Source organism: Parasteatoda tepidariorum, chromosome 10 (assembly GCF_982258835.1).
Source record: "Parasteatoda tepidariorum strain Cologne lab strain chromosome 10, Ptep-v5.0, whole genome shotgun sequence".
Classification (NCBI taxonomy): Eukaryota; Metazoa; Arthropoda; class Arachnida; order Araneae; family Theridiidae; genus Parasteatoda; species Parasteatoda tepidariorum.
Window position 1 is genome coordinate 72,196,219 of NC_141764.1, and position 14,153 is coordinate 72,210,371.

At 28.2% G+C, this 14,153-nt stretch overlaps 1 protein-coding gene across 3 annotated transcripts in view; it reads right to left on the reverse strand.

Moving 5' to 3' along the window:
- Positions 1-14,153, reverse strand: part of tutl (immunoglobulin superfamily member turtle) — a 306,060-nt gene that overhangs the window by 43,283 nt on the left and 248,624 nt on the right. For all 3 annotated transcript variants that reach the window (XM_087152982.1, XM_087152980.1, XM_087152981.1), the window contains exons 2-5: positions 13,561-13,896; positions 6,902-7,017; positions 3,132-3,285; positions 122-409 (exon numbers count right to left, since the gene is read on the reverse strand). In XM_087152982.1, coding sequence (XP_087009108.1) covers positions 122-409; positions 3,132-3,285; positions 6,902-7,017; positions 13,561-13,896 — 894 coding nt within the window. The remainder of the gene's footprint in view (positions 1-121; positions 410-3,131; positions 3,286-6,901; positions 7,018-13,560; positions 13,897-14,153) is intronic.

Here is a 14,153-nt window from a genome sequence, read left to right on the forward strand (position 1 = left end):
TAAAACAGTACTCAGCAATGAAAGTTTTGTATTAAATTTTCCAAAGTAATTGGCATCTAAAAGGTTAACTAAATCCTTTAAGATACAAGAGTTGAAAGTTATCTATTTTGTTGTGACTTACATTCTACACTTAAAAATGCTGATGCTGTATCTGGTGTGCCAATGCCATTTGTGACTTCACAGGTAAATTTTCCTGAATCTTCAGCTGATGTGGGACTAATAAAAAGAGTACCATCACGCCTTACAACTGTCCTCGTCTCCAACCAAGATAACTGGCTAATTTCTACTCCGTTGTGAAACCAACGGTGGGTAACATTTGTAGGGAGAGCTTTGGCTTCACATATGAATTCAGCTTTATCCCCTTCGAGTTTAGTAACATTTCTAGGAGGAACAACAATGGAAGCAGGACCTAAAAAAATAATCAAAAAAATTGGAAATAGTGGAATACAAGCATTAAATTTAGATAATAGAAATGAAAATACATGGAAAAAGAATAAAAAGGTTTACTTTTAAAACAGAGACTGACAAAAGTTGTAAAATTTTAGGAACCAGGGAAAATTTTTAGGAGTCAGATACTAGAATTATCGTGATTTTATTGCATTTGCTACCAAATGAAAATCTATCTTCACACAGATATGCTTGATATTTTTTAGTGATATGGTTCATATGTGTGTCTTTTTGTAGCAAAAGAATTAAATATTCAATTAAAAAATCAAATTCAGCAAAAATTTTAATAAAATTAATTTGTTAAATTTTCAATTATTAAAATTTATGCAAAATATGAGCATTTCTTTCACACTGTCAAAAGAATTTGTTATCATAGTTCTGTAGGGAATTGTATTTAGTAACTAATAAAAAAAATTTGATTTAAAAAACTTGAAAATTTTAAAAAGTTTTTGGCAATTTTCTAAGTAGATTTAGAGCTTTTTTAAAGAAAGCTCTGAATGATAAGGGGTTTTCCACAAATTTCATTTTCTACTATTAATACACTAAAGGTTAAAAAAAAAAAAAAAAAAAAAAACTGGCAAAATTGGAAGAATATTTCTCTCCAAATCACTATTTCCCTATCTAATAACATGGAAAAACCAGTTTTGCTTGTAGAGAAGACTGCAGATTAAAAAACAACTTTTTACGCACAGAATCATCAACGGGTTAAACAAGATTTATTAAAAATGACACCAGAATAATAGATCATTTCCATAAAAATAAGTTTTCTTTCCCTATATCATTATATTTTGGTGTACAGACGACTATTGGTAAGGTATTGTCACTTGTTTTATAATACAAAATTAAATTTGTAGAATACCCCTTCAGAGATTTTTTAAATAATTTACAAAAACAATTTAGAAAACAAGTTTATTGCTATAATTTCTGACAAAGAGAGTCCAAAAACACTTTTTTCATTCGCAATTTACTGCTGGTCCCTCAAACTGGTTAAGCTTTATTAATAACTATGAGAAATCACATGACTTAAAATGCCTAATAATCCTCAAAGGATTCAAAAATCCTCAAATTGAGAAATTCAAAAAGAAAAAATTTGTAGGGTAGTATACAGACATACACATATTAAAAATAGTCAAGCAACCCAGGAAAAAGCATTTTAACCATTTTTAAAACTATAGAAACCAACACAAGCTCACAACTAGATCAACATGAAAATATAGTTTATCCATAACAAAAGATTTAAAGAATGTGATTAATATATAAATGAGTAAATTCTAACATTACATCAGTTTTTATAAAATATTAAGCTGCTCAAGGCTTTGTGCAGCACAGTAGGATGAACAAATCAATATTTTTTACACAAGAAATAAAATTGGGAACACTATATAGATAAAACTTAACATTTTACAAACAGTATTAAGTATGGAATTATAAAATTATCTTATCTACTTTGTTTATAAGAAATTTAGATTAATAACTAAATAGATGCATTGATTATCTATATTAGAATTTTTGTACTATTAAAAGTATCATTCTTACAATTATATTTTATTGGAAAAATTATTAATAAAATAATATTAAAAATTGAAGTAAACTTAATTTTTCGAAGAAAAAAAATCCTAAAAAAGTTAAATAGTTAAAAGAGCAATTAAATTAGATTAATAAAGAATTAAGGTTAATAAAGAATTAAGGTTAATAAAAATAATAAGATTAAATGGAAATAAAATGAAATAATGCTTAAGCTTTGTCTTCTGTCAAAATTTTATTTTCAATATAATTCCAAAATTTTTTTTTTATTAAAAATAAAAACATTATATAGAAATTTCCAAAAAATTAACACAATATAAATTAAAATTTTCTCTGTAATTCTTTTTAAAAAATCAAGATTTAAAAAATGAAAAAATAAAATATTTAATTTCAGTTCTTTAAGCACATTTTTTTTAGTTTTGAAAATACCAATCTATAATAATAAAAAGAATCGTTTGTCTGACAGTAGTACTCTGACAGTTTTTCAAAGTGCCTAGATCCTACGAATTATAATCTAGATGCCTAGATTATAATTCCACAATCATTTATAAATTCTTGAAAAAAATAATTTTTATAATATAATATTTTATATTTGAATGAATTTAGATTTCTTAAAACTTATTTGTAAGCAGCACACTCTGTTCTTAAATATGATTATTTTTTTATTCACAGTATGAGTTTTCAAAAAAAAAAACATTAGTTTTTATAAGAAAATATTTTATTATTTAAATAAATTTAGATTTCTTAAAACTTATTTGTGAGATACATTTTGTATAAATGTGTTTTTTTTTAAATCCGCAATATAAATTCTGAAAATACACAATAATTTTTATAATACAATATTTTATATTTAAATGAACTCATTTCTTAAAACTTATCTGTGAGCACACACTTAGTATAAATGTTTTTTTTAATTCATAATATCAATTAAAAAAAAAAAACACAATAGTTTTTATAATACAATATATTATATTTGAATGAAATTTGATTTCATAAAACTTATTTGTATAAATAAGTTCACTCTTTGTATAAATATGCTCTTTCTTTTGAATTCATGATTATAATATTTAGACACTTTAAAAATTGTCTAATTTTATAATTGTTGCTAGTAGCTAAACAAAATAAAATATTTGAACATAAAAGTAGAAAAACATATTTACCTGCAACTATGACTTTTGATGTAGATGTCACAGTCCCCTCTCTGTTCCGGGCCATGCACATATAATCACCAATGTCTGTTTGCCGCAAATTATTAATTTTCAATTCAGTAGGAAGTATTTGGACTGTCCTGCTTTCTTCTAATGGGGAATTATCCTAGAAAATTAAACACATTAATTATGTATGAAAATTAAAGTGCTATCTTAATGAAAGCTCTGATGATTTTCTTAAAGTATAAGAAAATTCAGCAAAAACAGGTGAACTAAAAACAATTGCAGAAACAACTAAGAATCCTAATGAAGTTTTTAAGTATAATATAGATTCAGCAAAACGGGGTGAACTAAAAAAAATTGTAGAAACAACTAGCAGTCCCTAAAGCTAAGTAGTAAGACACTTCTAACCAAACAAATTTTACTATGGTTTTTGACTTGCATACATCTGTTTTTAGACTCATTGCATCAACATAAAAATAAAAAAAACCAGTAGAATCTTTAAATTTACTACTTTTTTGCTTTAAGAAACTATGTACTATATATTAACAATAAGAAAATATATATAGAAAGGCTATCTTTTATTGGTACACAAAATTTTGCGCTGTATAAAAAGGATAACCAGGTGCCAGTGAAAAGTCGCCAAAAAAAAAAGACTTCCGCCAACTTTTCTTGGAAAATTTTTTTAAATACACCTAAAAATTAAATAAAATAAAAATACTTAAAAAATATTTAAAAGAAATAGTTAAATTTTCTTGCACCCCAGATAACTGAAAAAATGTTACTTTAAATTATGATATTTTAAACTACTTAACAGAGCTTAAAAATAATGGTGGTCTGTTTATCTAACACCACTAAAATTTAACTTGAACCACCCAAAATAAATAACTAATGCTCCACTGGACCAGCTAGTGATGTAAAAAGAGGGCATGCTGTTTTGGTATATTGATTTTGTTTCAGTTTGAGTTTTCTCACAAAATAGCATATTTCAATGTATCTCATTGAAAACATTATTTATTCTCTATAATTTTTCATTTAAATTCATTATTTTTTTTGAAAAAAATCTAATAGATATTTGTCAGCAAGTAAAATTGTGCACAGACTAGAAGTATCCTTTCAGAAATATTTTTTTATTCTTAGGACCAGTTCTTAATTTCTAACTCCGTTTAATATGAGTTTCAAAGATAAAGCTTAAAATTTTAGCAATATGCTTTACATCAACAAGTTGGGTAAGGAAAATGCTGTACACATGAATAAAATTCTTTATTAAAACAATGAAGAGAAAAGCAAAAACTACCTACATTAGACAACTATGCAAATTAGTAAAGTTTATAAAACCATTTAAGAATAAATCATAATTCAAATTGATATTTAGATAGTTTCCAATTGTAAATATATATATTGAGTGGGAAAAATAAAACATGCTTAAGATAATTTTTCCGCATTTGATCTTTTCTTAACTTTTTTACAGGAAATTGCTACAATTACTTCCTGACCTTCATTTTTAAATTGGAGCTCCAAAAACTAAATTAGGCCTTAACAATGTCTGGTTTAATATTTTAAAAATTTGTTTCTCCAACAATAATTTAATAATTTATTACAATAAAAGTTTGAGCCTACCTATTAAAATGTAATAAAGAAAGGTATTGTTTTAATTAAAAATATTTTTGTTTACACTATCTAATAATGCATTTTAACTAAGAACTCTTGTTTTTATGCTAATTAACAAGCGTTCATTACATTAGAGATGTCAACAAATATCCAATGGAAAAAAAATTTCTTAAGCGAAATCTGGAGTTTGTTATTTCAAACTTTAAATGACCAAGAATTTAAGATTAATTGCGTTGCCTTAAAACGTACAAAATAAACTCATTATTTTGAAACAATATTAAAATTCAGTAAAATAATTTTATTTTATCTTCCTTATAATTTTATTCACTTCTTAGAAATTACTTTTTACCGCGGATTTTTATATAATTTTTATTTATGGAATTGCATGCTAAAGCGCTTTCGGGTACCTATTTTTGTTAGCACTAAGTTCTTGTACTTCAAATTCAAAACATTTAAAGGATTATTCTTACTAATGCAATTATTCTACGTTTCTTTCAAATTTGCATATGCGCGAGTTATTATTTCTTGTCTCCTTTTATATTGAAAAATATTCAATACAATGAGAAAAAAAAATTTAAATGTAGCTCATGCACTTCCGAACACCACAGAGAAAACTGGAGAACCTGATTGGTGGGTAAATTCGTGATCACAACACTTGATTACGTCCTCTAGCGGGGAGGCTACTGGTTACTAAGATTTCATTTAGTTCATTGATAAAGTAGGAGGCCTTTTTTAGCAGCAAATAAGAAGCAAAATTTATCTAAGGAAAAGGCAGAAATACTTGAAAAAAACTACCCAGAACATTGGTAAATCATTCAAAAACGGAACGCGCCCAATATTTGAAGAACAATTTTCATCAATAATTTTTTCCTTTCTATTTAACAACAAACTTGCAACCGATAACTTCCAATTTCGTTATTGAATACTGTTATAGATGTGTGTATGGCGGTAAAATAAATTTTTTTTGTCTACAATAAATTAAAGTAAAGTCAACATTGCTTACTTCATTCCAATGAATAAAAGTAATTTCAGAACATGCAGAACTGTAATAGTTTTAGAATAGTATATATTTCGGAATCTATATTATTCGGGAGACAACAATAAAGAATAATCCGAATTACTTGAAATAGTACCATTTGTGTTTTTATTGTTTTCCTGGTAAGTACTTTTTTTTAATTTGAATGATTAATTTCAACTAGAATTCAGCTATTATGTTTTTAAGTTACATATTGAAATTCATATCGAGATCTTACTATTATAACATTTTATTATGTGGTATATAATCTTAAAGTAATGAAGGGATAATCTATGTATATATTATTTGAGAAAAATTTTTTTAAACGAAGAACATTTCATATTGAATTTCTTCCGATTTATAAAGCAGTGTTATAATTTTTATTTACTTGCAAAGAATTTTTTTTTTCTAATTTGATGACAGTTCTCTACAGAATGGTTTTCTAAATTTGATTAGAACTTTAAGACTATTACATATGTTATAACATAATTTGTTTCTATATACTTTTCGCATATTTTAATGTTTGAAGTAATATGATTTAGAAAAGTATGGAAAATAAAAGTTAAATAAACTTTCAAATTAGATCATTAAATTTAATAGAGTGATTTCGCAGGCATCAGGTTTTAACTCTAATAAGTGGCAAAATACATATTTTTTTCTGTTTATTTACAAATATTTTTCCGAAGTGCTTTGGATGTTCCTTTTCTAAAAAAGCAATTCCATTTTGTATCTCTTGTATAAGAAAGAATATCAAACATTGTTCTTTTTAATTTTAATAAGCAACAATAAAGGAGAAACGTTACCATGATACACTGAAGAAATCTCCATTGCAACTGATGATCGTGTTGTTCTGCTAGCAGTCATTCGTCTCAACAACGCCCCCTATAGGTCGCTACGTTCGCGAATCGCGGGAAAATATGTGTCACTAATTAGGTTCTCATTTCCCTCCACGACGATCCGAATTGAATCAACCTCATTTAGTAAGAATGTTCCTCTAATTGATGAAAAATATTCATCCGCGAAAAACTCCCAATCAAGTTCTCATTCGCATGAGAAAAATTCACATGCACTGAGAATGGCTCTTTAAAAATCTTTAACTGTTTTCAAATGACAACATTAAAAATAAAATACGAGTAAAATAAAATAAAACTCTTACCTTATACCATATAAGATTTGGTGGAGGAGTCCCTTCTGCTTCACAAGGCAATGATACTGATTCTCCAACTTTCACGTACACAACATCGGGGGGCTTCGTTTTAAAATGGGGTGGAGCTGAAAATATTAACACAATTTTTAGATAACTTATTCAAACAATAGAGATGTCATTCATAGAGAGTTGGTGGATGTTTTAATTATGTTAGATATCTCAATTATGTTTTAATGATATGGAATGATAATAAAAGCAAATCAATTTCTTATCTTTCTGTTTACCATTATTATTAAATTATGTACAGTGCGTAAAAAATACGGTATACCCTGAATCACTTCTGATCTAATTAATGGATCTTCACGTTTTAGGACTCAATGGTTTCAGGGGGTGACCTCAATATACTAATTAATTGGTATAGACGATAGTTTAAGTTATGAAATCAGACACAAATACTTACTTTCTCAGAATAAACATACCTTTCTTTCCAACGGATTCGGATTTTTAACCCACAAATGGGAGGGAACCGCAATCTGAGAAATATGGTCCCAATAGTTTGATCAGGAGAGCGATCCAAATGTTGATTTTACTTTTTGCGTATTATGCCATATTTCGAGAACTTTTTAAGGCTACACGGTACCCTTTTTTAAAAATTTTTTTTAAGGCCTGTAATATTAAAAGTAATAATAGATTTTCATTTGTATTATATTATTAAACTGATTTTCAAAAAGAAAAGGGAAATCGACAAACCACAATTTAAAAAATTTAAATTTTTTTAAAAAATTCAAGATTTTTTTAAATTTTTATAACTTTTTTAATTTTCAAAATTTTTTAGTTATTTTAAATAATATAAATATCTTAGATTATTAGGAACAAAAGTTAGTATGGATTTGATGCTCTGATACTTAGTTGAATCTTAATTATTTTTATCGTTACTAAACACGTGGAAAACCCGAAAATTCTAAAAACTCCAACTTCAAATTTTTATTAAAAAAAATGTACACATCTCACACTGAAATCCATACTAACTTTTGGTCTGTATATACATAAAAGTTTCTACAAAAAATTTCAAGTCTTTATCTTTAAAGGGAAAAAAGCCTTAGGGAATCGAAAACAGTGGCATCAACAAAAAAGAAAGTCTGAGAAAATGACATTTAAAGTAAAGAGAACCATAAAACCAAAACTAAAAATGCTTGTACAGTCCTACTTTCTTAATATATTATAAACAAACTTATTGCTGGTCCAAAAACACTAATTTACTTGAATATTAATAGTATTATATTTTTTCACATTTAAAATTTATATGTAACCTGTATCGGCTAAAATACACGTAACATTGGTTTAGACAAACTAAGCAATAGGATTAAAGAAATAGCTAGCATAATTATATAAATATTCAGTCAATCAAGTATAACAAATATTCTGTTACGAATGTATTTATAAATTAAAAAATATTAGTCTTAAAAAAGACTTTTTATAAATAAAAATTTAGTAAAAACACAACTTTAGAACGCATCCATCAAACACCGAACATAAATAAACAACAATGCTTCTAGAAGTGAAAGTAAAATTTGATAACTTTTGGAGAAAGTGAAAATTAATAATCATCGAAATAAAATAAGTATTTTTTTGAAAAAAAAATGTTTTAAAATTAGATTTAAAAGAAAACGAAACTAACCACGCCCCCTCGCTTGTCAAATTGTGAGTCTGACACAACTCGGAAAAATCCTAATATCTCTAAAACTAATTAGATCTCAGATGCAAAATTTTTCAACTTGCTTCCCAACCACATTAGCCACCCGAAAATGCAAAAATATTTTTTTGCATATTTTTGCGAATTTTAGGGTACTGTGTAGCCTTAAAGCGAATTGAAGAAATTTTGCACAGAATTATAAAATTCTTTTATTCAAAGGTAATTCCACGCAAAAAAGAAATTTTAGTAAACATTTATTATTTTATTTAATAATAGTCGAAAAAATTTTGAATAGTGAAATATACATTTTTTAACATCATTTTAAAGTATATAATTTTAAGGGGGAAAATACCTAATTTGAGTGAAATTGGTTGAATAGTTCTTAAAATTTGATTTCTTATGTATTATTTAACCAGTTTCGCTAAATTTCGTATTTTTTCATGTAAAATTACATACTTTAAAACGCCGTAAAAAATTATATACCTTACAATTTCAAATTTCTTCAACTATTATTAAATAAAATAATAAAAAATAAATAATACTGACTAAAATGTAATTTTTTGTATTGAATTATCTTATAGATCTACGAATTTTATAATTGTGTACAATTTTTTTTTAAATTTGCTTAAAAAGTTCTCGAGATATGGTGAAATACACAAGAAGTAAAATTAACGTCAAAAGGTCCAAACTTTGACGAAATAATTAGCTGAACGGACTGTGTAGAGGTCAGGGAACTGGCCTTGCATCAGAAATGTTCTGGGTTCGAATCCCGGGCAAAGCATGGATGTTTTCTCATTCTCTGTACTATCTGTCCCTTCTGCGGGAGCAACGTTGGTCCACCTAATATGGTGCCTCTGAAAGAGTGGCCAACAAGTCTACCCCGTAAATGCCTGAATTGATGAAATGTTAACACTGGTTGTCATTGGAAAAAAATATTTCCATGGTTAAGGCTACTCCCTATACTTTGAAGGTCAGAAATCCGAATCCGTCTGAGAAAGGGTATGTATATTCAGAAAAAGTTCGTATTTGTGACTGATTTCATAACTTAAAATATCGTCAGCATTAATTTTTTAGCATCTTTGAGATCTCTCCCTCAAGTACAAGAACATGCTCCCTTGAGATTGAGTACAAGAACATGCAGATTCGATCATTAAATCAAAAGTTATTTACGATGGACCGTTTTTTATTTTGCACACTGTACATAAATAAAAAGAAAATCCCATTGCAAAATAGGATTAACACAATTATGTAAGGTAACATTTATATAATCGTATAACATTGTAAAAAGAAATCGAAGATTTTTTTGTGAGATTACGAAATAGAATAAAAGAAAAAATAAACAACGGGTTAAAAATTAACTAACTGTATCGTACAATTACATAAAATTGAGGTAGATAAATATAATTTAATAGCTAACTCTAGACAATAATAAATTTAATAATTTGAGGTACTATTTTAAATACCTTTAAAAATTGTGTTTTATAGAGCTTCTTTTTTCACTTAGGGGAAAAATTATATTAAAATCAAAAACACTTCCCCTGTTTTCACTTTATCGTAAATTTAAATTTTTACTGAGCTCTTGCTCAATATTTTTATCACTTGTTCATCAAACAGACATTCAAGTTATTAGTTCAAAAACATGAAGGAGACTTCACTTTATTGCATTGGCCCAAACAATCTCCAGATCTTAATCCTATTAGGAATTTGTGGGATAAGGTTGAAAAAAAAACCATCCAATATCTAGATCATCACTGCGATTGGAAAGTACTATTCTCCAAGCATATAGTCTCAGATGTTACAAACGACCAATCAACAATTAGTGGAGCCCATGACAAGCAGTATTACGGTTTCACTTGCCACCAAATAAGGTGACCAAATAAGATATTAAGGTAATGCTCGTAATAAAGTAGTTGCATAGTACATATACCTAATACAGTTGTTTTTTAATTGAATGTATTTACTTCAACTCGTTTCTGATTTATATATATTTAAGTACTATTCAATTACTAGGTAGTAAGTACCATTTCCTTAAAGTGAATCGAAGAGATATAATGAATACAGATAACAGAATCGATAAAAATATCTAGCTCAATATCCTTAATTTCCCATTATTGATTGCTTTTCTTCTACATTTGATACAAATTCATTTCTTTAAGTCACACATAAAAACTAAGGAGAAAAAAAAAAAAAACTGTAATTGCCTGTCACCATTGCAAAACGATCACATTCTCATTTTCGCTTAATTCAATAAGATTTGTTTTACAAATACTAGAGTATATTGATGTCGTCAGAAACGCTTTTTTTTCTTCCCCTTTTGCTCGGTTGAATATACATTACACAGAGAAGATAATCGAATGTTCGTTATACTAACAAGTACTTCATTTAATTGGATGCAACCAGGCAAAATATATTTAAAAAAAATTTCGTTCTTACTTCGAGCTGCTAACAGTGTGTCATTATTGATGGTAAAAGGATGAATTCAGTTTTTTTTAGAGTGATGTGATTCGGTATTGTGTGTTTTGCACATTTGAAGCAAATTTTACTCAGCCTGTAATTGCAATTAAAAATTAACTTTTTTAAAAATTTTTTAAAGCCAAGACATTTATATGTTTCGGAGGTGAAAAAATAATGAAAGGTGCTTCAATATAAAAGTAAATAACAATGATCTCGAGCTTTTGACCTGCTCTACTTCCATTTAGAAAGTATACAGCTGCTTACTACAGCTTATTCTGCGAGGCAATATCTTCAAACAGATCATTTTGCTTTTAATAAAAGAAATAAATTACATAATTTTTGAGCTATAATACGCTGTATTTTATAAGATATTAATGATAATTAAGTAATTCTGGTGAGTTTTAAGTGAAAATTTATTGCAGTTATTTATAGACGTATTGTTAGAAAATATGACATGGTTGCTAGATTTAGAAAGAACTCGCTTTTTTGGCAGTTCCGATTTGGCCTCTTTTTACTTGTTTATTACTGTTGCAAGCCGTGCACCATCTTACGTTAGTGTTAGCATATTGTTCGAGAAACGAGATTAAGTTCATTTCACAAATTATCATTTAGGTTTAAATTTCGAAATTGGTATATTGTTGACAATGCAAAAATTGTTTTATAACGATTATTTTTTACAAATGACGATTCTTACGTTTCGAAATGACAGGTTCTTCAAATGACGATTCTTATAAGGATTCTTTTCTAAATACAAATAATAAATCAGGTAACAAATACACGTAATGCAAGAAATACTACTACAGAAAGTTTCAAAGCACAATGATCACGTTGTGAGTCAAAAAGCTTCAAAATACACCGGAAACAGTAACCCGGAAGTGGTTCAGACACTGGTTCAAATTCATAAAAAAGCATTAGCAGTGAATGTTTATCTATCTCTAAGCTACAAGAATTCGATATTACTTTAGCCCCCGGGATCTTTAATTTTTCAATGATAAAAACTTAACTAAAATCATAAATTTATGCAATTTAAAAAAAAAAGACTTCTGTCCAGGTAAAAACATTTTAATGTTATGAAAAACGTTATTCTATGTTGTAGGAAATTACTTGTTATCTAATTGGATTAGCATATAAAACAAGAATTATTAAATTTTGATCTTGAACTGTAGTTAGAATGAATGAGGGCAAAATTAGAGCAAATATGTTCAAAAAGCACTTTTTTTCGGAACTAATAGAAACGGTTGGAGAATTTGAAGAAATAAGAAGATTAATTACTTCACTAACTTAATGATAATAAAAAGTAATTTTTAGGTAACGCTATTCAATGGAAAAAATGCTGCAAAAGAATTTCTGGAGCTTCAAATTCCGACATTCTAAAAGCAAATTACAGACGAACCGCTTGTTCAATAGGGCAAATTCAGGGAGCTGAATGTTGTAAAATTCTTCGAACATTTTATTTCTTTCACACTCTAAAATTGATCTTGATAAGGTTAAATGGAGGTATCCCCGCTTATATAAAAATATCCCTCCATGTTTCTGTTCAAGAGGGAACAATGCCGTATTCCCTCTTAACCCTTCACAATGAATACTTCAAAACATAGTTTGCACATGCATACTACCGAATTTAAACATGCAATGCTTCATGTCAGTAAATCCTGGTTCATACACGTTATACGAAACATGGATTAGTCGTTATATGAAACATGGGTTAATTAGTACAGGTTATAGTGTGTTTGACTGTATGGCATCAAGACTAAGGTTTATTTATCTATTGCAGCAACATAACATTGAAATGGACTACTAATTAATTCTGCATTTTGTGACGTAGCTAAGTTAACTGTTAACCGGGCATAAAGCAAAAACGTATATTTTTTCCTCATAAGGATAAGGCCTCATATCTTTGTTACGAATATAAACAAAAACCGGTTCTGAAACATGCAGAAAGGTTTTCTCTTTCTCAAACATACACACAAGGCAGAACTGATTACGCAATAGATCCAATTGGACATATTTCCTTACTTATGAGGCAAATATAAACAGTCAAAACGAAACAATTAAGAGGCCCCATTCGCGTTGAATTCTCGCCGTGCATTTGACAGATTACCGTCATTCTGATGAAACACTTTTACCAGAAACGCTTGTTCATTCTTCCTCAATGTCATAGAGGATAAAGATTATTAGGGCAATAACCTTTTGGCTTTTTGTAGCGATTTGCATAGATGCTTTTTGCACGTAAAAACGCCGTCTGTGGGACAAAATTTGAATTATTTTTACTGCAGATATCCATTTCTATGATACCTATAATTATACGAATGTACGTATGAACCAAGTATATATGTACCAAGTTTCATCTACATCCGTTGACCAGAACAGATTCTAAGTGGGTGTAACTTCAATTATAGCTACCAGAATCAGACCTTGTACTTTCGATTTCATCACAACAACAGATATATACTTTCGATATAACAGATATACTTTTGTATATTATAGATGAACTCTCTTTGTATATTATAGATATACTCACCGTGTACATCAAGATGCACCCAGGTGCCATTCTTGGGGGAATCTGGAGGTCTATTAAGGAAGTACACTTTGCACTCGTACCAGCCCTGGTCACTCTCATGCACATTGGTGAGGTTGAGCGAGGCTTGGTGGGCAAGTGACACTCTACCCTCGTAGCCATCTCCGGCATGCGGAGGATAGCCATCGTACCAGATGTAGATGGGAATTTTGATGCCTTGCTTCTGCCACTGGATAACATACGGCACCGGTTTGTTTTCGGGGAACTCGAAGGCACAACGTAAGATCACGTCCTCCCCGATCGTGGCAGTGAAGTGTTCTGGATCATCCTGAACGTAACCTGAAGCAAAAAGAATTAAATAACTTTTTGAAATTTAATTGGTATTCACTAAATAATTAGTAAATTTCACAAACTGTACTGTATTTCTAAATTTCATTATTAGTGTTAATAATTATGTATCCATACGATTTGATTGAACGGGTAATAAAACATAATAAAAAATAGATAAATAAATAAATAAATAAATAACAGTTAAATCATAAAAAAACCAGACAAACAGAAAATTGGACCAAATTTAACTGCAAGAGGAAAATTGT